The 25722-nt window shown below is 38.3% G+C and overlaps 2 protein-coding genes across 2 annotated transcripts; one reads left to right on the top strand and one right to left on the bottom strand.

Annotated features, from left to right (window-relative positions):
• Nucleotides 1–4497: 4497 nt before the first annotated feature.
• Nucleotides 4498–7129, bottom strand: PTH (parathyroid hormone). Its single transcript, XM_061203052.1, has 3 exons — nucleotides 7054–7129; nucleotides 4879–4969; nucleotides 4498–4759 (listed from the first exon to the last, which is right to left on the bottom strand). The coding sequence occupies exons 2-3, from the start codon at nucleotides 4962–4964 to the stop codon at nucleotides 4498–4500; spliced, it is 348 nt and encodes a 115-aa protein (XP_061059035.1). The 5' UTR covers nucleotides 4965–4969; nucleotides 7054–7129.
• Nucleotides 7130–13441: 6312 nt separating this feature from the next.
• LOC133099406 (large ribosomal subunit protein eL21-like) lies at nucleotides 13442–13898 on the top strand. Its single transcript, XM_061203053.1, has one exon. The coding sequence runs from the start codon at nucleotides 13470–13472 to the stop codon at nucleotides 13860–13862; it is 393 nt and encodes a 130-aa protein (XP_061059036.1). The 5' UTR covers nucleotides 13442–13469; the 3' UTR covers nucleotides 13863–13898.
• Nucleotides 13899–25722: the final 11824 nt, after the last annotated feature.

Consider the following 25722-nt stretch of genomic DNA (forward strand, 5'->3'; position numbering starts at 1 on the left):
AAATAAGAACCATAAGTGAACCATGAAAAGCCAGTGTTACCCAGAGGAATTGCCTGTAGATTATCACCAGGAGTCAGGAGGTGATCCATCAGTGTTAGGCAGTCATGAGAGATGTCATTGGTGATGGTGGGAAGAAGAGTACCAGGATTAAAGTTATTACACTGTAAAAGAGTTACGTGAGGAGTAGTTAACAAAAGGGCTTCATAGGAGTTGAGGGGGCTCACTGAGAAAGGTTGAGTGTGATGAGAATTGGGGAGGCCTTCTACTGCATGAGGTATAAAAATGGGTAATGGGGATCCCACAATAACTTTCTTGGTGGCCTTAACCAAAAGGGCAGAGACAGTAATTGTTCTAAGGCAAGAAGGGTATCTCCATGCCACAGAGTCCAGTTATTGGCTATAATACCCTATGGGTCAATGGTGGTCCCAGTGTTTTTGGGTGAGTACCCCCAGGGCATTCCCTTCCTTTTCATATACAAAAGGAAAAAGAGAATTTGATAACTGGGATGTCCAAACACAGGCAGGTTCATCAAACTCTCCTTTAAGGCCTTAAAAGCTATGTTGTCTGGTTCTTCCCATCAAATTGGATTGGAGTTGTTATTGCTTAGTAGAACATACAGAGTTTTGGGCATAAAAGAGAAATTTGGAATCCAATTTTGGCAACAAACAACTAGCAGTTGGCACTTAGTTTTGGGTTTCTGGAAACATAGGACACCACAAAGTCTCTCTGGATCTGGGTGTGGCCCTTGTTCTGATATCAGATGCCCTAAATATGAAACCTGGGTTTGGGCAAACTGAATTTTTTCCTTGACAATGTTATGTCTCTTTAAGGCTAAAAGCTTTGACATATGGATGCTGTCTTCCGGTGAAGAGGCTTGATAAGGAGAGCACAGAGATTTCTTTCACATGTTACAACAAAATAGAACTTCTAGAGAACTTTTTATCACCTGGATAAGCCTTCAGGATTTGCGAGAAATAAGTAACGGCTGAGGCATTACTGCCCATGTGAATTGTTTTTCTCCCAAGTGAAGTGAAAAAGGTATTGGCTAGGGGACTTCCCTGGTGGTGCAGTGGTTAAGAATCTGCCTGCCAACGCAGGGGACACGGGTTCGATCCCTGGTCTGGGAAGAACCCATATGCCGCGGATCAACTAAGCCCGTGCACCACAACTACTGAGCCTGCACTCTAGAGCCTACAAGCCACAACTACTAAGTCCACACGTCACAACTACTGAAGCCCGTGTGCCGCAACTACTGAGCCTGTATGCTGCAACTACTGAAGCCCACATGCCTAGAGCCTGTGCTCCACAACAAGAGATGCCACCGCGATGAGAAGCCCGCGCATTGCAATGAAGAGTAGCCCCCTCTTGCCGCAACTAGAGAAAGCCCGTGCACAGCAACAAAGACCCAACGCAGCCAAAAATTTAAAAAAAAAAGGTATTGGCTAGTTTCATCAACTGGAATACTAAAGAATGTACTGCATAAATCAATTACAGTAAAGAAATTGCTTCCAGTGGGAGTGGATATTAGTAATGGATATTAGGAACAACAGGGTGTTGAGGGATAACAATGTTGTTTATTGCTCAAAGGTCCTGGACAAGCATCCACCCTTGGCCCTTAGGTTTTCTCACTAGCAAAATGGGAGTATTGCAGGGGCTAGTGCAAGGGATAATGATGCCTTGGCCCTTGTAATCTTCTATTATGGGCTTTATGCTTTGAAGAGATTCTTTCCTGTAGAATATTGATTAACTCTGAGCAGAGGTTTTGAGAGATCTATTTGAATCTTGATGAGAGGTGTGCTGTGAATTTTGCCAATATCAGTTGGACATTTTGCCCATAACAAAGATGGTAGCTGAATCGATAGGGACAAATTATCAGTGTTTCCAGAATCAGCTCTAGAATCATTAGAGATGGAGCAAATAAAAGATGTCAAGGGATCATTTAATTCACCTGGTTTTTACTTCAATGACTACTCTCAAGTTCTAGAATTATTTCTACCTTTGCAATTTTTTTTTTTTTTTTTTTTTTTTTGCCGCACTGTGTGGCTTGTGGGATCTTTGTTCCCTGACCAAGGCCCTTGGCAGTGAAAGCATGGAGTCCTAACCACTGGACTGCCCGGGAATTCCCTTTATGATTTTTTTTTCTCCCTTTGGAAGAAAGAAATTCCAGCATGATACTTCTCTAAGAAGTCTCAGCCTGATAGATGGATGGGGTTGAGGAACTAAGGAGAAAAAGTTATGTATCTCTCAAAGGGCCAAACAAAAGGAAATAGGTTCAGGGACAGGCATCTCTTGAGGTTGATTAGAGATCCCCACTATTTGAACTGTTTTAGTACTTCAAGGCAGGGGCATTTCATAGTAGTGGAGTCAAGCACCGAGAGTGTGGCTCTGGTGTCAGTTAGGACTGGAAGAGATTCATACCCAATCTGGAGAGACGTTTCTCCAAGCAGATTAAGAGGGATGATTGGGAAGAGCCCCTGTAGTTTCTCAGAGTCCCATCATTGAGAACTGGGAGGACGTTGGAAAGGCTTGTTAGAGGGCTGAAGGTGCCTAAAGCACTTAAAGGTATAACAATCTCTTTTCCAGTGTCCTAGCTTTTTGCAATAATACCAGAAACTAGGAGGGTTTTGTTTTTGTTTAGGGGTTTTTATTTGCTGGAGTTGAAGAATTTTAGTGTGGTTTATTTGGTTTTGTTTTTTGGGGGTTTTTTGGCCACTCCACGCAGCTTGTGGGATCTTAGTTCCCCGACCAGGGATCGAACCTGGGCCATGGCAGTGGAAGCGTGGAGTCCTAACCACTGGACAGCCAGGGAATTCCCTAGTGGTCTTTCTTTTAGGTGAATCATCTAGAGTGCAAGAGAGCAAGTTTGTCAGATTAACTAAGTCTGGAGTGGACATATTTTCCCATTCCATCCTGATCCTTTTTACTAGAAGGGAAAGGTCCTGGTTCAGCCCATTAATAAACATAGAGTTAAAAGCTAGCCAGGTGGAATAAACATCTGAAGGAAGACCAGAATTTTCTTTAAAAGTAATCTGAAGTCAATTGTAATAGTCATGAACAGATTCATCTGATTTTTTTGTGCAAACCTAAATTTTGCTGCAATCAACAGGCTTTGGAGAAGGCCTAGGAGTTGCTCCATGAAGTTGCCTAGCAACTGTCCAAGCTTGATCGTATAATAAGTTAGCAAGCTGGTCTCCCAGTTGTGATTCTAGAGACTTTCAGGATTTTCCCAATTAGCAGTTTTCATGCAGTGCTGGGCCGGGCCTTTACCAACAAGCATATGAACTAACTGATTTAAATCAGAGAAACAAGGTTGACAAGTTTGAAAGACTATATTAAATTCCTCAGCAAATCTGTGAAGTTCTTCGGTTACTTTGGGAAAATATTTGACTGTGGCTCGCAGTTTAGCTTTAGTCCAGGAAATATAAGAAATTCAGGGTTTAGCCTCTGGATCCTCAGAAGGCTTAATTTTAAGGGGACAGGTTCTGATAAGTTCAGAGGAAAAAGGAGTGGGGAGGGTTTCAAAGAAATATGAAAGTTCAGCGAGAGAATTAGTAAGGGGGAGCTGAGGGTGTAGAGGAGGTGTGGGCAGTGTAGAAGGGAAGGAGGGAGATGGCGCCGGAGGTGAAGCCTGAGCATAGGGAGCCAAGGAAGAGGATCATGAGGCTTCCGAAGCCATTTCATCTTTCTTTAATTGCTTGTTTGCCTCAGTTAATCTTAAAATCCTATTTTGCAGAGAGGCAATTTTAGGGTCCTGGTGATATTTGGAGGCCTCAAAATACCAATCAAAATAGGCATTTCATTCAGTTTTGGAAATCTTAGAGCTATGGTAGTCCAATTTGGTTTTAAGAAAATTGAGTCTGGGGATTTCAGAAGTTCCCCATAATGCCCATTGATATTCTAAATTGTCTTTGGTTAAGGCAGTCCATTTTGTTAGAAATGCGTGTGAGGAAGGACAAATGAACAAAGTTATATTCTATTAAACACAAAATTTCTATTCCTTGCAATTTGGGGTCCAGACTAGGAATATGACCAGTGACATTTCATTTCCTTTCCTGAAAGGAAGAGGACAATAGTAACTAGCTAGTGATGATTCGGGGACCTGGTACTTTGGTAATATTTAAAGGATAATTTCAAAATATCAGAACGTTAGACATAGGGTTAAAAAAAATTTTGTGCTGTTCTTCTTAGTCACAATCAATTTAAACATATTGGTGTTACTCAGAACCAAAAGGTATTTTTATAACAAGGAAGAAATACTTAACTTCATTTATTTAGAATCAATAGAAATAGAATTATTAAAAGAGCTCTTAGATGAATAAAAGTAAAATCAAAATAATCAGTTAAAATTGCTGCTGTCACAGCTAGCAATAGATTACACATAAAGTTTGGTAATATTAGAAATATTGGCACTTAATCTTAATAGAGCTTGATAACATTAGCAGCATGTAATGTTGTTGCCCTATGCTGTCTAGAGCAGTGCTCTGATCATATCTGTTTTCACTGGGGTTTAGCTTTAATTAATACATCCACATCAGCTTTGTCTGCTTCTCCAAGACTTTTTTGATGGCTCTCAACCAGGACATTGTCTTCCTTTTTTCGGGGTCTCTGGGAACTACCATCTCTGTAAGCTATGGAAGTTCCGAGAGCAACAAAGTTGTGCACATCCTGCAACTTCTTACGCAGCCATTCCACTCTTTCCATGGAGCTCAGATGCTTGCCCAGGTTATGCATAAGCTGTATTTCACTCACAGATCTCTTCCTAGAGGGAACAGAATCAGAGAGGATCACTCCATTAGCTCCCCTCTTCCAAATCACAAAGCCAACCTTAAAAATCCGATTCCCATGCCCTCACCGTGCAGAACAGGCTATGGTACTTACTTAACAGACTTCCCTTCCGATCTTGCAAGAAAACAAACCGCGAACATGACAACCATTACTTTAACCATGTCTTTTGCAGACATCATCTTCACTAAAAGAAAAAGCAAAATGGAGGCATTTAAAATACTTTTAATATTCCAAACTATACAATTAAATTTATAGTAGTTTATATTTATAATCATACAACTTTGTACAGAGTGTGACAGTAACTAATTGGATTGTTTTTCATGAGAGACTTTTGGAATCAGCCTCTTTATTTTACAGTATATATAAGTATATATTATGTATACAGATAATTAGTATATATTATGTATACACACAATTTGACTTAGAAATTAGACAGATTAGCTTTACTTTCTTAGGTATCTTTTTGAGAGTTCTTGTGCAAGTTTTAATATATGAATGTAAGCTACATGAAGAATGAAAAACCTTACTGTTTAGAATTTCCTCCCACGTTTTGTGTTATGACTAAATACACAAGAAGCTTGAAAATGGCTACTTCTTATTTATTTATTTATTTATTTATTTAGTTATTTATTTATTTATTTATTTATTTATTTATTTATTTATTATTTTCGCTGTGCCGGGTCTTAGTTGCAGCACGCAGGATCCTCGTTGCAGCATGTGGGATCTTTAGTTGCGGCATGCGTGCAGGATCTAGTTCCCCGACCAGGGATCCAACCTGGGCCCCCTGCATTGAGAGCGTGGAGTCTTACCCACTGGACCACCAGGGAAGTCCCTACTTCTTTTAATTAGGTAAATTGTCAACAGTGTTTGTTGACTTAGCAAATCTCTTTTTCATAAGTAAACTTCCTTTCAACACAATGATAAACATAAATGCCAAATGAATAGGCTCTGATTTAGAGATTTTTACTAAATTAACACTCACTTCTCCTACCATTAAAAAGAATGTGTCAAAGCATTTAAACATCATCTAATTGATTACTTGTTATATGAATTTAGAGCTTTGACTCCATATAAAATGCTTGTCTGTATCTTATCTTTTCAGATTATTTTATTAACAATTTTGTTTGAGTATAATTTTTAGTACTTTCCTCTTTTGCTTTTAAGCTTTTCATCTCAAAATAGAAAAGTCTTACCGTAATCTGCATTTCAACAATTGCAAAGCCTTTTATCATAGACGTGCCTTTTCTTAATACTTAACGTTCTCTGTTTTAACATACACATAGGGTGGCTATGTACTCATATTTTAAAGGGAATCTGCATCATTTAGAAGTAACATAAGGAGCATTATAATCTACTATATTTATTTTCACTGTGCAATATAAAGCTATTGAAGGAGCAACAAATGAATATTCTTCATTTTTGGTTTGTGTTAGAAACAATCATTGTAGCCAGAGGACAGAAGCTTGGGGGTCCTATTCTAGCTTTGTCACATTCACCTAACGCCTCTGCCTTGCTTCCTTGTTCTTAATAGAGAGATGAGGTTCTTACAAGAATGTCATTTAAAAAGCTGAAAAATGGTTGTAAAACATCCTTCAAATTCATGTACAGTTTTCAGAATAGAAAATTAGAAAAGGCTTTATGTAAAGGGAATAAATATTCAGCAGTAAAACTGAGTTTCTCCAACTATAGTACACAGATTGAGCTCTCTATGAGGATATTCTGGAGGAAAAATGGAATTTTAACTCAGAGAAATAAATTTACATTGATTATTTAAATCAGAATTATTCATTTCTCATTAGGCTGTTTTATTTCAAAATTTTAATAAGATACCATTAAAGCACATCATGCCAAATTTTAATTATTTTTCATGTAATTTCAGATGAGTTTATAAAAAGCAAGGCCTCTCAAAAGACTTTAATCACAAAAATAAATGATTTAACAATATTTTAGTAGCATAAATTTATTTTTTATTGCAGCATTTTAATATTAAATATCATTCAATCCCTCCCTTAACGTTTTACCTTGAACGAGCAGCATGACGTTGTAGAAAATGGTACACATTAAATAATTGCTTGATCATAAAAAAAAACTCATATGAAATTTAAAAGAGAAAATAAAGATTACTCACCACACAATGTCTTAGGACACGATCTTCTTTCAGGTGTATTAGCAGCTGATGCTTTCTCAAAGTTGAGTAAACCTGAGAAAGCTGATGAATTGAGTTGTAGACCCTTAAATGTGACTTTTATATATAGGTCTTCCACACACCAAGAGAAGCTTTTTTATTGTTATGGATGACGTCACTCCCAATTCTCTGAATTTTAACTATAGGATCAGAGCAGCACACACACTCCCATGGGGCGGTGCTCATTCCTCTTAAATTTTAGGTAATTGGATATTAAAAGGAAAACTGTGGGGCTGGGAAAAGGATTTATGCAAAGATTTCTAACAAATAGTGAATTGTAATTCTGACTGGATTAGTGAATTTATATTACAAAAAAGACTGACTTCAGAGATTTATGGTAAATTCATCACTTATTTGAAAGTAAAATCTGAAAATAAGTATATTTCTTATAACCATAAAATTGGCACAATTATTATGAGGATTATAATGAATCATATTACATTATGCTTACTTTACAAGCCATATTCAACCAATCCATATCATTCCTGATCATCTTTCAAAAAAATAGGTATAGTGCTTTTCTGAAAGGAAGTGTTAAACATGTTTTGAGAATATGCTCTTAGTACATAATTAATTTGAAAGGCTTCAAAAGTGAAATTATTTTAAAATTCATTTAACTTACATTTTATCTCTTTTTATTTTAATTTGCAATAAAAACATTTGAAAAGCAGTAACTGTATGCCAGACTTTACATATATCATCCCACTAAGTCTTCACAGCAATCCTTTAAAGTAAATACTATTATCTTCACATGAGGAAACTGAGGTTTGGAAAATGAAGAAGATGGAGTTCAACAAAGGTCTTTATGATTCCAGAGCTATTTTAATTCTTACTACCTCAGTTTCCCCTTAGAAATGTAGCCCTTCTTTGAACCCCAGTCTTCCTGACTCTAATTTGCCTAACCCTTTGCAGACTCTTTGCCAGGAGTTGGGTCTTGTTTCTCATGTTCCCCACCTGGTGATGGAGGGCCTACTCCAAAACCTAATAGAGGCAAGATGCCACCACCTGTCTAATTTCAAATATTGCTACAGCCTTGTCCCCATCTATCGATCAAAACCCCTTGAATCCCCTTGGTATATCTAGGGTTCATTTAGGCAGCTTGCCTCCCAACTAAAGCCCCAGAATTGGATCAGTTCTCTTAGCTCTGCTCCTACCCAGGCTTCATGTTATCCTCTTTCCTGCTAACTCTTGCCAAGCTTTGACTCTACATCAAGTAAGAGCCAGTCCAAATTTCAAATACCTGTACAGAGGCTAGAATGAAAGATATGTGTTAGTGCTGCTCTGAGAAATCCTCTACACTGAGCAAATCTCATTTGGAGTAGTGTTCCAGGCTCTGTTTCAGAAGTCTTAGAGACAAACTGCAACATGTCTGGAGGATATGAACTAGGTTGGTGAAAATGTTGATAAACATGACATATCAGAAGGAGTTGAATCAAACTGGAAAAGTCTGGAAAAGAAAAGACTTGGGATGATGATGTAGCTGTTTTTAATTCTTTATAGGGCTTCTATAAGGAAGAAGGAATATCTTCTGTGGTTTAAGAAGGAAGGACTGAGTCCAATGGCTAAAGATTACAGGGAGGCAGATTTGGGCTCAACTTGGATATCGTAATTGTCAAAATAAAGAATCACTTACCTTCCTAAGTAGTGAGTTCCCGATCACTGGAAGTGTTCAAGTAGAAGCTGGGTGAGCATCTATCAGAGATATCATAGAGATTCGTACAGAGCAGAGAGTTGAACTAGATAACCAAGAGGTCCTTTTCAACTAAAAAAAAAATCTATTGTTTTGATCCTTTAAAAGACCTCTTCTGATGCAAAGTCTAAACCTGATGTTTGTGTACCATTTTTTGTTACGCTCTGTTAAGAAGTAGAAGAACTGGAAAAACAAATGGTTTTATAAACACATTTTTTATTGTTATTATAAAGCCATGTTTAACATTTTAATTTGGAGATTTTTCCCACTTCTTTGGGTAAGTTCGATATAATTGACAGCCTTCCAGGAGTAATGCACACTGTTTTCACTGTCTTCCTCTTATTACAATTATTTAAGAATAAACTGCCATATTGAAGATAACCACATTATTAAACTAGTTTTACAGAAAAATAAAGAAAACAGACAAAGCTTATTCATTCAAAAAGTGCATTGAGTATATACTAGATATCTGCCAAAGGCTGTGTTAATCACTAAATGATTGAGACATGATCCTTGCCCTGAAATTTGACATATAAATTGGAATGTAATATAATAGGCGTTATAATAGCCATGTTAACAGAGCCTTATAAAAAGCACAGAGGAAGAAGTGACTAATTTCCCTGTAGTTGTTGCAAGCTGTTTTCCTGAGAAGCTTAAGTATTCTCAAGGATGAATGAGTTTTCCATCAGAGAAGGTGCGAAAGGACAAGAAGGAACAGCACGTGCAAAGGCATGGAGGCAATGAAGACTGAATACACGCTAGTGGGAGGAGAGGGGAGATGGGTAATGACCCTAAAAAAAGTAAGTATGGTACAAATTATGGAAGGCTTCTATGTGTATGCCTAGGAGTTTTATCTTGTAGTCCTCTCTAAACACATGTGTGCATTAGTAATATTTTGTGTCCTTTGGATTTTGTAAAGTACTACTTTGACCTTCCCACACAGAAGAGACACAGCTGCCAAGATCTGGCACATAGTTTATCTGAACCATCAGCCTCTGGGACTGTAGACATTAGATAGAAGGAAACCATTTAGGAATAAGAGGGCTAAGGGCTATGTGGGCACAAGAGACTGATGTCAGAGTGACAGAAAAGAGCTGAGCACAGCTTTTTCCTTTGAAAAGCTCAGCCTTTCTTAGCGCTCTCAAGTTCTCTGAAGCTAGGGTCAGACAACCTACTGTATTCCTCCTCACATTTGGTAAGGATAAAGGGCCATGTGTTATTTCCCCTTGCATTATGGGAGGTTTAATTTGAGACTGATAACTTTTTCCTTCTGTTTGCTCAATAGGAATTAGTATGGCTTTGGGGACTTAACATCAAGAAGAAACTTCCAGCGCTGGGAAATCCAGCTATAGTTCTCCTAATTCCATGTTTTGTCAACAGATTAATTGGTGACTGTCTTAACAGTTGACCTACTCTTTTGCTTTAAGCTCTCCTGTGGGCTATTGAGCTACTGAATTCTTAATCTGTCAGACACAATTTTCCTCCCTCCTACTCACCAGCCCCCAGACATTTCTGTTGTTAGAGACAATGAGTAAAAATGTTTTTAAAGGACAGCATATAATAACTGTTGAATTTTCCACTTGTTTTTTATAATATTCATTTCTTTATTTTTCTTTCTCCATAAACTTTATTGATGGATATTGCAATTGTGGTTCTCTGATAGGCAGCATTTAATAAGCCATTGATCTCTTTATATGTATGAGCTGTTATAAACCCTGGGATACATTATACCTGAGCAGCCCCTCAAAGATGAAATATGCAGCTACCTTCACAAATAAAATACTACTTGTTGCTTTTTGTCCATTCTATCAGTGAGCGTCCATCCCTGCCTGTATTCCTTCTCCATGTTTATGTGGAATGGAGGAGTGTTAAAATGACATGCACTGTTTTCACAGTTAGAAAAAGGCATCTCTGCAGGTGGGGACTGAGGGTAAAAAGATTCTGGATGCCTGGGATGAGAGAGTCCTTCTAAATACAGCGAGGAATGTCACAGTGTAAACCAGGGTGTCACTTGGGGAAGCCTTGGGCTCTTTATTGATTGAAAAGATTTCTAGTTGTACAGATGCCTCTGTAATGTTCTCATGACATAGGTAAGCACTGGAACAAGTCCTTGAGTGTTCCTCATTCAAAAGCCCCCTGAGATTTAATTGTACCCTCTGTTTCTTAAAGAAATGGAGGTGGGGGGGAAAGTAGGCTTTGAGAGTTTTCATTTTTATTTTTGGAACCATAAGGAAGTTGGACAGCCATAGCAATTTAATGAAGAAGTAAAGTCTCACATTTTTAATGACCCTTTTCAGTGAGCTGACCAGACCACTGATGTCACCGCTAATTCTAAATATTCTTCTTTTATCGTCTCGTAAATATACTTTTCAGACCAAGTGTTCTCATTTGGAGTACAGACAATATGTTTTCCTCAGTAAATGTGAATCTTCCCTTGGAATAGATTCTTAGTTCTGCTCCATTTTCCCTTTACCCTTGGTAGAATATTATATGCAATTTATGACATCAGAAAAAAAATACAATGTCTTTCACATCCCTTCCCAATAGTCAACTGGAGCCAATAGTCTGTGTACCTCGATTCTTTCTTTATGTTTTAAAATAGTGTGGGGAAAATAAAGCAGGACAGGGGGTATTGGTTTCCCATTAGTGAAGCTTTAAGTCAAATGATCTGGGTGTTCAGAGTCTGAGTTAGGAATGCCAGCATGTCAATCCAAATTACCATTTCAATCCAACATAGTAAAGATTTGTTGAGCACCTAAAATCAGCCAGTCTAGAAACAGTAGCAATTTCCCTGCTCACAATCTTCTCCTTGAACTTTCTTTTCCTGTGATTTTTTTTAAGTTAGAGCATCTTAACTTTTCAGATCTCAAATTCTACATCTCAAAGTAGAATACTGCCTTCCCTCCTTTTAATTATTTTTATTTATTTATTTATTTATTTATTTATTTGGGGCTGTGTTGGGTCTTCGCTGCTGCACACGGGCTTTCTCTAGTTGCAGTGAGCGGGGGCTACTCTTTGTTGTGGTGCGTGGGCTTCTCTTGTTGTGCAGCACGGGCTCTAGGCGTGCAGGCTTCAGTAGTTGTGGCACGTGGGCTCAGCAGTTGTGGCTCGCAGGCTCTAGAGCGCAGGCTCAGCTGTGGCGCATGGGCTTAGTTGCTCCGCAGCATGTGGGATCTTCCCGGACCAGGGCCCGAACCTGTGTCCCCTGCATTGGCAGGCGGATTCTTAACCACTGCGCCATCAGGGAAGCCCTGCCTTCCCTCCTTTTAGTTATGAGCTTTCAGAGATGAGCTATCATATGTGAAAATGTTTCGACTGTAAATGGCATCCAAAAAATGCATGTTGGGGCTTCCCTGGTGGCGCAGTGGTTGAGAATCTGCCTGCCAATGCAGGGGACACGGGTTCGAGCCCTGGTCTGGGAAGATCCCACATGCCGCGGAGCAACTAGGCCCGTGAGCCATAATTGCTGAGCCTGCGCGTCTGGAGCCTGTGCTCTGCAACAAGAGATGCCGCGATAGTGAGAGGCCCGTGCACCGCGATGAAGAGTGGCCCCCGCTCGCCGCAACTGGAGAGAGCCCTCGCACAGAAACGAAGACCCAACGCAGCCATAAATAAATAAATAAATAAATAAAATTAAATTAAAAAAAAAAAAATACAAGGTGCTATAGAAGCACTTCAAAAAAAAAAAAAATGCATGTTGAATCTAAATCTGAAAGGAAAGTGTCCCTTGCCCATTCTCTCACATGCGTCCACCTCATTCCAGGAGTCCCCAGTAGTAAACATGGAAAGTGTTGAGCTCCTGGGCTCAATCTGCTCTCTTCCTCCTTCAGCCCAGCCCCCTGAAGTGCAAAGAATTCTGAGGCAGTAGGCAGTTATGGTGTTCATAAACTCCATTTTGAATTTGCTAATTGCACAAAGAATTGTAAAATTTAAACTAAAACTAAGCATATCTTTCTATTGTTGGTAATAAAATGTGCCGAGTGTGACTGGAGAGTGGACTCCAACGCGAGTTAAACTGACAGGCAGCCCTAGAAGCTATGTTCTTCTCACATCCACCTAGCAGCACTATGCAGTGAAACGCTCAGGACCTGAATATGGAAGATGAGGGTAAAAGTTTGGCACTTATTAGTTGCACAACCCAAGTCATTTTAGCACAGAACCTTAACTTCTACAGAAAAATAGATATGAACTACTCCACAGAGTTATTGTGAGGATCACATAGAATAATATATATGAATGCACTTTGTCAACTGCATACCTGGTATTGATTAAAATCACAACTAACAATAATAATTATTTTCATGGCTTTTCAGCCAGAACCGCCATCTTCCAGTAATTCGCCAAAATGACCAACACAAAGGGAAAGAGCAGGGGCACCTGCTACATGTTCTCTAGGTCTTTTAAAAAACATGGAGTTGGGCTTCCCTGGTGGCACAGTGGTTGAGAATCTGCCTGCTAATGCAGGGGACACGGGTTCGAGCCCTGGTTTGGGAAGATCCCACATGCCGTGGAGCAACTAGGCCCGTGAGCCACAACTACTGAGCCTGCGTGTCTGGAGCCTGTGCTCCGCAACAAGAGAGGCCGCGATAGTGAGAGGCCCGCGCACCGTGATGAAGAGTGGCCCCCACTTGCCACAACTAGAGAAAGCCCTCGCACAGAAACGAAGACCCAACACAGCCAAAAAAATAAATAAATAAACAAATGTGGGGTTTTAAATAAATAAATAAATAAATAAATAAATAAAATAAAAAGAAATACCATGGAAGGGTTTTTAAAAAAAAAAATGGAGTTGTTCCTTTGGCCACATACATGCAAATCTACAAGAAAGGTGATATTGTAGATATCAAGGGAATGGGCACTGTTCAAAAAGGAATGCCCCACAAATGTTACCATGGCAAAACTGCGAGAGGCTACAATGTTACTCAGCATGCTGTTGGCATCATTGTAAAGAAACAAGTTAAGGGCAAGATTCTTGCCAAGAGAATTAATGTGCGTATCGAGCATATTAAGCACTCTAAGAGCCGAGATAGCTTCCTGAAACGGGTGAAGGAAAATGATCAGAAAAAGAAGGAAGCCAAAGAGAAAGGTACTTGGGCTCAACTGAAGCGCCAGCCCGCACCACCCAGAGAAGCACACTTCGTGAGAACCAATGGAAAGGAGCCTGAACTGTTGGAGCCCATTCCCTATGAATTCATGGCATGATGGGTGTAAAGAAAATAAAAGACCTGGACTGTAAAATAATAATATTAATAATAATTATTATTATTATTTTCATGAATCCTATTAAGGTCATATAATTCCAATTTGTAGCTTTCTGTGTCCCCCTTTTAAGCTGATTGCATGGCATTTCAAACATCACAGAGCTGCTCTAAAGGCTTAACCTAGAATGCTATTGATTTCATCTTTCAACAATGAAGAGAATCTTCAGCATGGCCTAACTCAACAAACTGTCCAAAAGAACGATCTAATGGGTGCAAAGAGAGGCATGAAAATGAGATTCTATATTTCCCTGCCAGGGACATTCTCCAGATGTCTAGGGCACCAGTAAAGTATGGAAAGTCACTGTGAAACAATTCCAAACATACTCATGTGGCTGGTTATTTTACAAAATCAATTAGAAGGAAGGTGATAGTGGAAAGAGCACTAGATTTGGAGTCAGAAGACCTGAGTTCAGATCCTGAAATCACTAGGGTCACCAGTTTCAATAATAAAAACACAGAACACCAGTCAACAATAATATATTCTATATTTAAAGTTTTATTAAGAGGGTAAATCTCATGTTAAATGTTTTTTCCACAATTTAAAAAAAAGGAATTAGGGAATTCCCTGGCGGTCCAGTGGTTAGGACTCAGTGCTTTCACTGCTAAGGGCCTGGATTCAATCCCTGGTCAGGGAACCAAGATCCCTGTGTGGCTCGGCCAAAAAAAAAGAGAAGGAATTAAAAAAAACCCACAGGACAAGAAGTTAAATTTGAATTATTTCTAATTACCTATGCAAATGCACACTGAGATTAAAAAACATATTGCAAGGGAAGGGACATATGTGTAGTAAAAATTATTTGAGTTTACCTGAAGTAAATATCTGAATTCCATACCTCTTTCTTTATTTTCCTAATGCCGTGGCTTTTCTTAATAGTTCCTATTTTGTAGAATTTGCTTATCAGGTTTCTTGCAGTTACAGTCTATGTTCCAATTACATTGTTACATAGCTTCTACAGTGGCCACATCCAAATTATTTCATTCTTTTCTGGACTGAACATACATTAATGCGAAAACATGCTCAAGATTATCATATGAGTGGGTATCCTGAACATGTACTGGAATAAAATCAACTCCAAGAACTGCTTTTCAAATTTGATTTGTTGAAGCACATAATATCATCTTTCATGGTATGAACTGCTTTTCCCTTTCTTCAGAATTACATTTCATCTCTTGATCAATGACTCTTTAAATTGTTATCCATTGACAAAAAAGAATATTGTCACCAATTCTGATTCCCCTCTTCTTCAACACTGTACATGATGATTTCACTTGTTTCCATGCTGGATAAGTATTTAGGACTATCCATGTAAAAGAATCAAATTCTTCAAGGGATGAAATCCATTGGAAAAGATAGCTATGGCAAGTGCCATAATTACTGTCCACTTCAAGTTGGAATTTTTTTTCCTGTTCATAAGTAATGTTATCCCTTTTAAGAACAGGTACTTAAAGGGAAACACTTTTCATCAATTCTTTCTTATTGAACATATTTAAAAAGTTCCTATAAACAATGGAGCACTTTAATAACACTGCTGCTCTTCTTTCAATTTGCATAATCTGACTGCCAAAGAAATACTGAAAACTGTTAACAAGAAATAAAGCTCCATTTAATGGAGTATTTAAAAAGTCAACAGGAATTTTGGGAACGTTTTCTTTAAAAAGTATTTTAATGCATCAAGTAAACTGAGGATTCTTTAACTGTGTTTGTGAAAGAGAAGTCAGTGGGCTTTTAAATGTGAGAGAATTGGATAATACTGAATGCCAACAAAATTACAAAAATCATTTAATCATCCAGTTTGAACAGGATAAATATTGAACTATGGTTTTTTGTTTTTTGCTTTTTTTAAACATCTTTATTGGAGTATAATTGCTTTACAATGGCATGTTAGTTTGAACTATGGTTTTTAACTAATAAAAATGTATCAGTATTGGCTCATTAATTATTAACAGTGTACCATATTAATATAATATGCTAACTATAGGGGAAACTGTGTGTAGGGGTGGGTTTATGGGAACGTGCTGGGCTACCTGGTCAAATTTTCTGAAAATCTAAAACTCTTCTAAAAAATGGAGACCATTGGGCTTCCCTGGTGGCGCAGTGGTTAAGAATCCGCCTGCCAATTCAGGGGACACGGGTTCGAGCCCTGGTCCGGGAAGATCCCACATGCTGCAGAGCAATGAAGCCCGTGCACCACACTACTGAGCCTGCGCACCCTAGAGCCCGTGCTGAGCAACAAGAGAAGCCACCGCAATAAGAAGCCCATGCGCCGCAATGAAGAGTAGCCCCCCGCTCACCACAACTAGAGAAAGCCCACGCACAGCAACGAAGACCCAACGCAGCCATAAATAAATAAATAAATAAATATTTAAAAAATGAAGTCCATTATTTACTTATTTATTTATTTGTTATTATTTTTTTATTTTGGATGCGCTGGGTCCTCATTGTGGTGTGTGGGCTCTTCATTGCGGGCTTCTCTAGTTGTGGCACGCAGGCACTAGAGCGCATGGGCTCAGTAGTTGCGGCATGTGGGCTTCTCTCTAGTTGCGGCGCACATGTCTAGTTGCCCTGTGGCATGTGGGATCTTAATTTCCTGACCAGGGATCGAACCCGTGTTCCCTGCATGGGAAGGTGGATTCTTTTTTTTTTTTTTAATTTTTAAATTTTATTTTATTTATTTTTTTAAACAGCAGGTTCTTATTAGTCATCAATTTTCTACACATCAGTGTATACATGTCAGTCCCAATCGCCCAATTCATCACACCACCACCCGCACCTCCCTGCCGCTTTCCCCCCATGGTGTCCATACGTTTGTTCTCTCCATCTGTGTCTCTTTTTCTGCCGGGTAAACCGGTTCATTTGTACCATTTTTGTAGGTTTCACATACATGCGTTAATATACGATATTTGTTTTTCTCTTTCTGACTTACTTCACTCTGTATGACAGACTCTAGATCCATCCACGTCTCAACAAATGACCCTATTTCATTCCTTTTTATGGCTGAGTAATATTCCATTGTATATATGTACCACATCTTCTTTATCCATTCGTCTGTCGATGGGCATTTAGGTTGCTTCCACGACCTGACTATTGTAAATAGTGCTGCAATGAACATTGGGGTGCATGTGTCTTTTTGAATTATGGTTTTCTCTGGGTATATGCCCAGTAGTGGGAATGCTGGATCATATGGTAATTTTATTTATAGCTTTTTAAGGAACCTCCATACTCTTCTCCATAGTGGCTGTATCAGTTTACATTCCCACCAACAGTGCAAGAGGGTTCCCTTTTTTCCACACCCTCTCCAGCATTTGTTGTTTGTAGATTTTCTGATGATGCCCATTCTAACTGTTGTGAGGTGGTACCTCATTGTAGTTTTGATTTGCATTTCTCTAATAATCAGTGATGTTGAGCAGCTTTTCATGTGCTTCTTGGCCATCTGTATGTCTTCTTTGGAGAAATGTCTATTTAGGTCTTCGGCCCATTTTTGGATTGGATTGTTTGTTTTTTTAATAGTGAGCTTCATGAGCTGTTTATATATTTCGTCCGTTGATTCGTTTGCAAATATTTTCTCCCATTCTGAGGGTTGTCTTTTTGTCTTGTTTATGGTTTCCTTTGCTGTGCAAAAGCTTTGAAGTTTCATTAGGTCCAATTTGTTTATTTTTGTTTTTATTTCCATTACTCTAGGAGGTGGATCAAAAAAGATCTTGCTGTGATTTATGTCAAAGAGTGTTCTTCCTATGTTTTCCTCTAAGAGTTTTATAGTGTCCAGTCTTACATTTAGGTCTCTAATCCATTTTGAGTTTATTTTTGTGTATGGTGCTAAGGAGTGTTAAAATTTCATTCTTTTACATGTAGCTGTCCAGTTTTCCCAGCACCACTTATTGAAGAGACTGTCTTTTCTCCATTGTGTATCCTTGCCTCCTTTGTCATAGATGAGTTGACCATAAGTGCGTGGTTTTATCTCTGGGCTTTCTGTCTTGTTCCGTTGATCTATATTTCTGTTTTTGTGCCAGTACCATAGTGTCTTGATTACTGTAGCTTTGTGGTACAGTCTGAAGTCAGGGAGCCTGATTCCTCAAGCTCCGTTTTTTCCCCTCAAGACTGCTTTGGCTATTCGGGGTCTTTTGTGTCTCCATACTAATTTTAAGATTTTTTGTTCTAGTTCTGTAAAAAATGACATTGGTAATTTGATAGGGATTGTATTGAATCTGTAGATTGCTTTGGGTAGTATAGTCATTTTCACAATATTGATTCTTCCAATCCAAGAACATGGTATATCTCTCCATCTGTTGGTATCATCTTTAATTTCTTTCATCAGTGTCTTATACTTTTCTGCATACAGGTCTTTTGTCTCCCTAGGTAGGTTTTATTCCTAGATATTTTATTCTTTTTGTTGCAATGGTAAATGGGAGTGTTTCCTTAATTTCTCTTTCAGATTTTTCATCATTAGTGTATAGGAATGCAAGAGATTTCTGTGCATTAATTTTGTATCCTGCAACTTTACCAAATTCATTGATTAGCTCTAGCAGTTTTCTGGTGGCATCTTTAGGATCCTCTATGTATAGTATCATGTCATCTGCAAACAGTGACAGTTTTACTTCTTCTTTTCTAATTTGTATTCCTTTTATTTCTTTTTCTTCTCTGATTGCCGTGGCTAGGACTTCCAAAACTATGTTGAATAATAGTGATGAGAGTGGACATCCTTGTCTTGTTCCTGATCTTAGAGGAAATGCTTTCAGTTTTTCACCATTGAGAATGATGCTTGTTGTGGGTTTGTCATATATGGCCTTTATTATGTTGAGGTAGGTTCCCTCTATGCCCACTTTCTGGAGAGTTTTTATCATAAATGGGTGTTGAATTTTGTCAAAAGCGTTTTCTGCATCTATTGAGATGATCATATGGTTTTTATTCTTCAATTTGTTAATATGGTGTATCACATTGATTGATTTGCATATATTGAAGAATCCTTGCATCCTTGGGATAAATCCCACTTGATCATGGTGTTGTTGGATTCTGTTTGCTAGTATTTTGTTGAGGATTTTTGCATCTATATTCATCAGTGATATTAGTCTGTAATTTTCTTTTTTTGTAGTATCTTTGTCTGGTTTTGGTATCAGGGTGATGGTGGCCTCATAGAATGAGTTTGGGAGTGTTCCTTCGCAATTTTTTGGAAGAGTTTGAGAAGGATGGGTGTTAGTTCTTCTCTAAATGTTTGGTAGAATTAACCTGTGAAGCCATCTGGTCCTGGACTTTTGTTTGTTGGAAGATTTTTAATCACAGTTTCAATTTCATTACTTGTGATTGGTCTGTTCATATTTTCTATTTCTTCCTCGTTCAGTCTTGGAAGGTTATACCTTTCTAAGAATTTGTCCATTTCTTCCAGGTTGTCCATTATATTGGCATAGAGTTGCTTATAGTAGTCTCTTAGGATGCTTTGTATTTCTGCGGTGTCCATTGTAACTTCTCCTTTTTCATTTCTAATTTTATCGATTTGAGTCCTCTCCCTCTTTTTCTTGATGAGTCTGGCTAATGGTTTATCAATTTTGTTTATCTTCTCAAAGAACCAGCTTTTAGTTTTATTGATCTTTGCTATTGTTTTCTTTGTTTCTATTTCATTTATTTCTGCTCTGATCTTTATTTCCTCCTACTAACTTTGGGTTTTGTTTGTTCTTCTTTCTCTAGTTCCTTCAGGTGTAAGGTTAGATTATTTATTTGAGATTTTTCTTGTTTCTTGAGGTAGGCTTGTATAGCTATAAACTTCCCTCTTAAAACTGCCTTTGCTGCATCCCATAGGTTTTGGATCATCGTGTTTTCATTGTCTTTTGTCTCTAGGTATGTTTTGATTTCCTCTTTGATTTCTTCAGTGATCTCTTGGTTATTTAGTAACGTATTGTTTAGCCTCCATGTGTTTGTGTTTTTTACGTTTTTCTCCTTGTAATTGATTTCTAATCTCATAGCGTTGTGGTCAGACAAGATGCTTGATATGATTTCAATTTTCTTTAATTTACTGAGGCTTGATTTGTGACCCAAGATGTGATCTATCCTGGAGAATGTTCCATGTGCACTTGAGAAGAAAGTGTAATCTGCTGTTTTTGGATAGAATGTCCTATAAATATCAATTAAATCTATCTGGTCTATTGTGTCATTTAAAGCTTGTGTTTCCTTATTTATTTTCTTTTTGGATGATCTGTCCATTGGTGTAAGTGAGGTGTTAAAGTTCCCCACTATTATTGTGTTACTGTCGGTTTCCTCTTTTATAGCTGTTAGCATTTGCCTTATGTATTGAGGTGCTCCTATGTTGGGTGCATATATATTTATAATTGTTATATCTTCTTCTTGGATTGACCCCTTGATCATTATGTAGTGTCCTTCCTTGTCTCTTGTAACATTCTTTATTTTAAAGTCTATTTTATCTGATATGAGAATTGCTACTCCAGCTTTATTTTGATTTCCGTTTGCATGGAATATCTTTTTCCATCCCCTCACTTTCAGTCTGTATGTGTCCCTAGGTCTGAAGTGGGTCTCTTGTAGACAGCATATATATGGGTCTTGTTTTTGTATCCATTCAGCAAGCCTGTGTCTTTTGGTTGGAGCATTTAATCCATTCACGTTTAAGGGAATTATCAATATGTATGTTCTTATGACCATTTTCTTAATTGTTTTGGGTTTGTTTTTGTAGGTCCTTTTCTTCTCTTGTGTTTCCCACTTAGAGAAGTTCCTTTAGCATTTGTCGTAGAGCTGGTTTGGTGGTGCTGAATTCTCTTAGCTTTTGCTTGTCTGTAAAGCTTTTGATTTCTCCATCAAATCTGAATGAGATCCTTGCTGGGTAGAGTAATCTTGGTTGTAGGTTCTTCCCTTTCATCACTTTAAGTATATCATGCCACTCCCTTCTGGCTTGTAGAGTTTCTGCTGAGAAATCAGCTGTTAACCTTATGGGAGTTCCCTTGTATGTTATTTGTCATTTTTCCCTTGCTGCTTTCAATAATTTTTCTTTGTCTTTAATCTTTGCCAGTTTGATTACTATGTGTCTCAGCGTGTTTCTCCTTGGGTTTATCCTGTATGGGACTCTCTGCACTTCCTGGACTTGGGTGGCTATTTCCTTTCCCATGTTAGGGAAGTTTTCCACTATAATGTCTTCAAATATTTTCTCTGGTCCTTTCTCTCTCTCTTCTCCTTCTGGGACCCTTATAATGCGAATGTTGTTGCGTTTAATGTTGTCCCAGAGGTCTCTTAGGCTGTCTTCATTTCTTTTCATTCTTTCTTCTTTATTCTGTTCTGCAGCAGTGAATTCCACCATTCTGTCTTCCAGGTCACTTATCCGTTCTTCTGCCTCAGTTATTCTGCTATTGATTCCTTCTAATGTAGTTTTCATTTCAGTTATTGTACTGTTCATCTCTGTTTATTTGTTCTTTAATTCATCTAGGTCTTTGTTAAACATTTCTTACATCTTCTCGATCTTTGCCTCCATTCTTTTTCTGAGGTCCTGGATCATCTTCACTATCATTTTTCTGAATTCTTTTTCTGGAAGGTTGCCTATCTCCACTTCATTTAGTTGTTTTTCTGGGGTTTTATCTTGTTCCTTCATCTGGTACATAGCCATCTGCCTTTTCATCTTGTCTATCTTTCTGTGAACGTGGTTTTTGTTCCACAGGCTGCAGGATTGTAGTTCTTCTTGTTTCTCGGAAGGCAGATTCTTAACCACTGGACCACCAGGGAAGTCCCTGAATTCCATTAATTTTTAAAATGTTCATGGAGGTATCGCAAGCCAAGATAAATAAATCAGTGGTAATTTAAGCAAAAAAAAAAAAAAAAAAAGTTTAGGAATTAAATTGAGAATTAGAGTGGTGACAATACAGCAAAATTCAATCAAATAAGATTATTTTGATAATCTATTATCGCTTTCCACAGCACTTCATATTATACATTGTCTTATTTGGTTCTCACAGTATCTTTGAGGTAAACATTATTCCTATCTTTTAAGTGAGAAGTTGAAGCTTGGACTTATGAAGTTAGCGGTTCAAGTTTACTCATCTAGTGAGGGAACAAGGTCTGAATTTAAATCTATGTCTCTTATATCCATGGCTTTTCCTGCAATGTCAGATTATAGAGAATAAAGGTGAATAGAATGGAAGAAGGGAATTCAATCCAGAACATATCTGCTAAGGTGTTGGAAGGGATGGTATTATAGAGAAGGTCAGGCATGAACCTTGACCTTGACGAATGTTTGTGCTGGCGGGGAGACAGACAAATATGATTTACAATAATACCAGGACCATTGGAGTGGCAAGGAGAGGCAGATGTAGGTGTTTAATGTGCACACAACCTCATTCCTGCTAGTGGTAAAAAGTTTCAAGGTCAGACTCCTACACTTAAATGCAGTCTCTGCAGATTTGAAGATTACTTCTTTTCACCTGAGGGAACACTGAAGGATAGGCATCTTGGTTTCTTTTCAGGTGTAAATAAGATGACATTCACAAGTGATAAAGCTGACAATCTTTTATCTAGTATAAAGATTTCTGCTTATAGTTTTTCAACCATAAGTGCTTTCCTTGCCACTAAATAATTTAGCTGGCAATTTGATTTTAAGCTTGGATTCAGCGAAATACTCATATCTTTCATTAGTCAGAGTGCAATAATATAATAATAGTTACACTTATAGAGCCCTTACTATATGCCGGGAACTATTCTAAGTGCTTTATAAACATTATATCTTTAATCTTTACAACAGTCATAAAATGGGACTATTTTGACAACTATTTTACAACTGAGGAATCTGAAACATAAATAGGTTTAAAACTTGTCTGGGGTTATCAAACTATAGTGGCAGAAACATGATTTGGACACAGGAGTATGACTTATGGTATATGTGAAACCCAGCAGGACCCTGTGGGACCCTCCTGGGTACAAATACTTTCTGTGTCTCCCATTTCTTGTTTGTAGGAAATAGCCTTCATTCAGCCTCCCTGACCTTCCCTGAGTTTCAAAGGGCAGATTCAAACAGTTGCTAATCCGGGAAGGGAGGGAATGCAGAAACAAAGGAGGAGCAGTCAAGAAATAATAGTGTGGTGATAAAGCAGGGTCCTGGTTCCCCCTCAAGAGATATACATAACAATATCTTTGCCATCTTCTGCAGGAACTAAGGCCCCCACCCAGGTGGAGGATGGTAACTTCAAGCTGAGCACAAGATTCCTGGAACAGCACTCTGTTACCTCAGCACCAACCAATCAGAAGAAAGTCTGCATACAGTGGAAGATATCAGAGACTCTGATCCCCTCCCCTGCAATTAACTTCCCCTTTTTCCCTTTAAAAACTTTCATGGTCAAGCAGAATCTTTGGAGTTGGTTCTTGAACACGAGTCCTCCTTCTCCCCAGGTTGCTGGCCATCTGAATACAGCAACCTTTCCTTTCCAACCAACACTTGTCTCTCTCTTTTTTTTTTAAATGTTATTTCCAGTGTACTTTTTAAAAAAAATTTATTCATTTATTTTTGGCTGCATTGGGTATTTGTTGCTGAGCATGGGCGTTCTCTAGTTGCGGCGAGCAGGGGCTACTCTTCGTTGCGGTGCTCAGGCTTCTCATTGCAGTGGCTTCTCTTGTTGCAGAGCACGGACTTTAGGTGTGCAGGCTTCAGTAGTTGTGGCAAGTGGACTCAGTAGTTGTGGCTCGCGGTCCCTAGAGCGCAGGCTCAGTAGTTGTGGCGCACGGGCTTAGTTGCTCCCCGGCATGTGGGATCTTCCTGGACCAGGGCTTGAACCCATGTCCCCTGCATTGGCAGGCGGATTCTTAACCACTGCGCCACCAGGGAATTCCCACTAAGTGAGATTTCTTCCTGAAATGCACAGATGGCTTAACATGCAAAAATCAATTAATGTGCTGTATAACATTAACAGAATGAAGGTGGAAAAACCACATGATCATCTCAATTGGTGCAGGAAAAGCATTTGACAAAATTCAACACCCTTTCATGATAAAAACATTCAACAAACTAGGAATAGAAGGAAATTACCTCAACATAATAAAGGTTACATATGAAAAATTCACAGCTTACATCATACCCAAGATGAAAGACAGAAAGCCTTTTCTCTTAGAATAGGAACAAAATAAAGATGCTGGCTTTTGCCACTTTTATTCAACATAGTACTGGAAGTCCTAGCCAGAGCACTTAGGCAAGAAAAAGAGATAAAAGGTATCCAAATTGGAAAGGAAGAAGTAAAATTATCTCTGTTCACAGACAACATGTACATAGAAAATCCTAAAGATTCCAACACACACACACACACACACACACACACACACACAACCTGTTAGAGCTAAGTTTCAGGATACAAAATCAACAACACCAGTTGCATTTATTTACACTAATAAAGAACACCCCCCCATTAAGAAGACAATTCCATTTATAATAGCATAAAAAGAATAAAATGCTTAAGAATAAACATAACCATGGAGGTGAGAGACTTGTATACTTGTATAGTGATAACTACAAAACATTGCTGAAAGAAATTTAAAGACACCAAGAAATAGAAAGACAGCTCAAGCTCATGGATTAGAAGACTTAATTTTTTTTTTTTTTGACCATGCCGTGTGGCTTGCGGAATCTTAGTTCCCCAATCAGGGATCAAACCCGGGCCCTTGGCAGTGGAAGTACAGAGTCCTAACCACTGGACCGCCAGGGAATTCCCAAGAAGGCTTACTATTCCTAAGATGTCAATACTACCCAAAGCAATCTACAGATTCAGTGCAATCCCCATAAAAATCTCAGTCGTGTTTTTTTGTAGAGATAGAAAAATCCATCTAAAATTCATATGGAATCTCAAGGGACCCTGGAGTAGGTAAAACAATCTTGAAAAAGAAGAACAAAGTTGAAAACAACATTTCATAATTTAAAAACTTACTACAGATCTATGGTAATCAACATAGTGTGTTACTGGCATAATGACAGATATGAAGACCGATAGAATAGAATAGAATAGAGCCCAGAAACAAACCCTTGCATACATGGTCGAATGATTTTCGACAAGGGTGCCAAGATAATTCAATAGGAAAAGGACAGTCTTTTCAACCTTACACCATATAAAAAAATTAACTCAAGGGACTTCCCTGGCGGTCCAGTGCTTAAGACCCTGCCCTTCCAATGCAGGGGGTGCGGGTTCGATCCCTGGTGGGGGAACTAAGATCCCACATGCTGCACGGAGTGGCCAAAAAAAGAAAAATTAACTCAAAATGGATGGAAAACTTAGATGTAAGACCTAAAAGTATAAATCTCTTAGAAGAGAACATAGGCCAAAAGCTGCACAACATTGGATTTGGCAATGATTTCTTGGATATGACACCAAAGGCACAGGCAACAAAATAAAAAACAGACAAATTGGACTTCACAAAAATTTAAAAATTTTGTGCATCAAAAGACAACAGAGTGAAAAGTCAACCTGTGGAATGGGAGGAAATATTTGCAAATCATATATATGATAAGAGATTAATATCTAGATTAGAAAAAGAACTCCAACAACTCAACAACAACAAAAGAACCTGATTTTAAAATGGGCAAAGGACTTGAATAAGAAGTATTTATTACTTCTCCAAAGAAGACATACAATTGGCCAATAAGCACATGAGAAGATGATCTACATCAATAGTCATTAGGGAAATTCAAACCAAAACCACAATGACATACCACTTCACACCAATCATTGTAGCTATTTAAAACCAAAATCAAAACCAAAAGCAAAATAGAAAATAATAAGTGTTGGTGAGGATGTGGAGAAATTGGAACCCTTGTGCACTGTTAGTGAAAGGTAAAATGGTG

The sequence above is a fragment of the Eubalaena glacialis genome, chromosome 10, assembly GCF_028564815.1.
Source record: "Eubalaena glacialis isolate mEubGla1 chromosome 10, mEubGla1.1.hap2.+ XY, whole genome shotgun sequence".
Lineage (NCBI taxonomy): Eukaryota > Metazoa > Chordata > Mammalia > Artiodactyla > Balaenidae > Eubalaena > Eubalaena glacialis.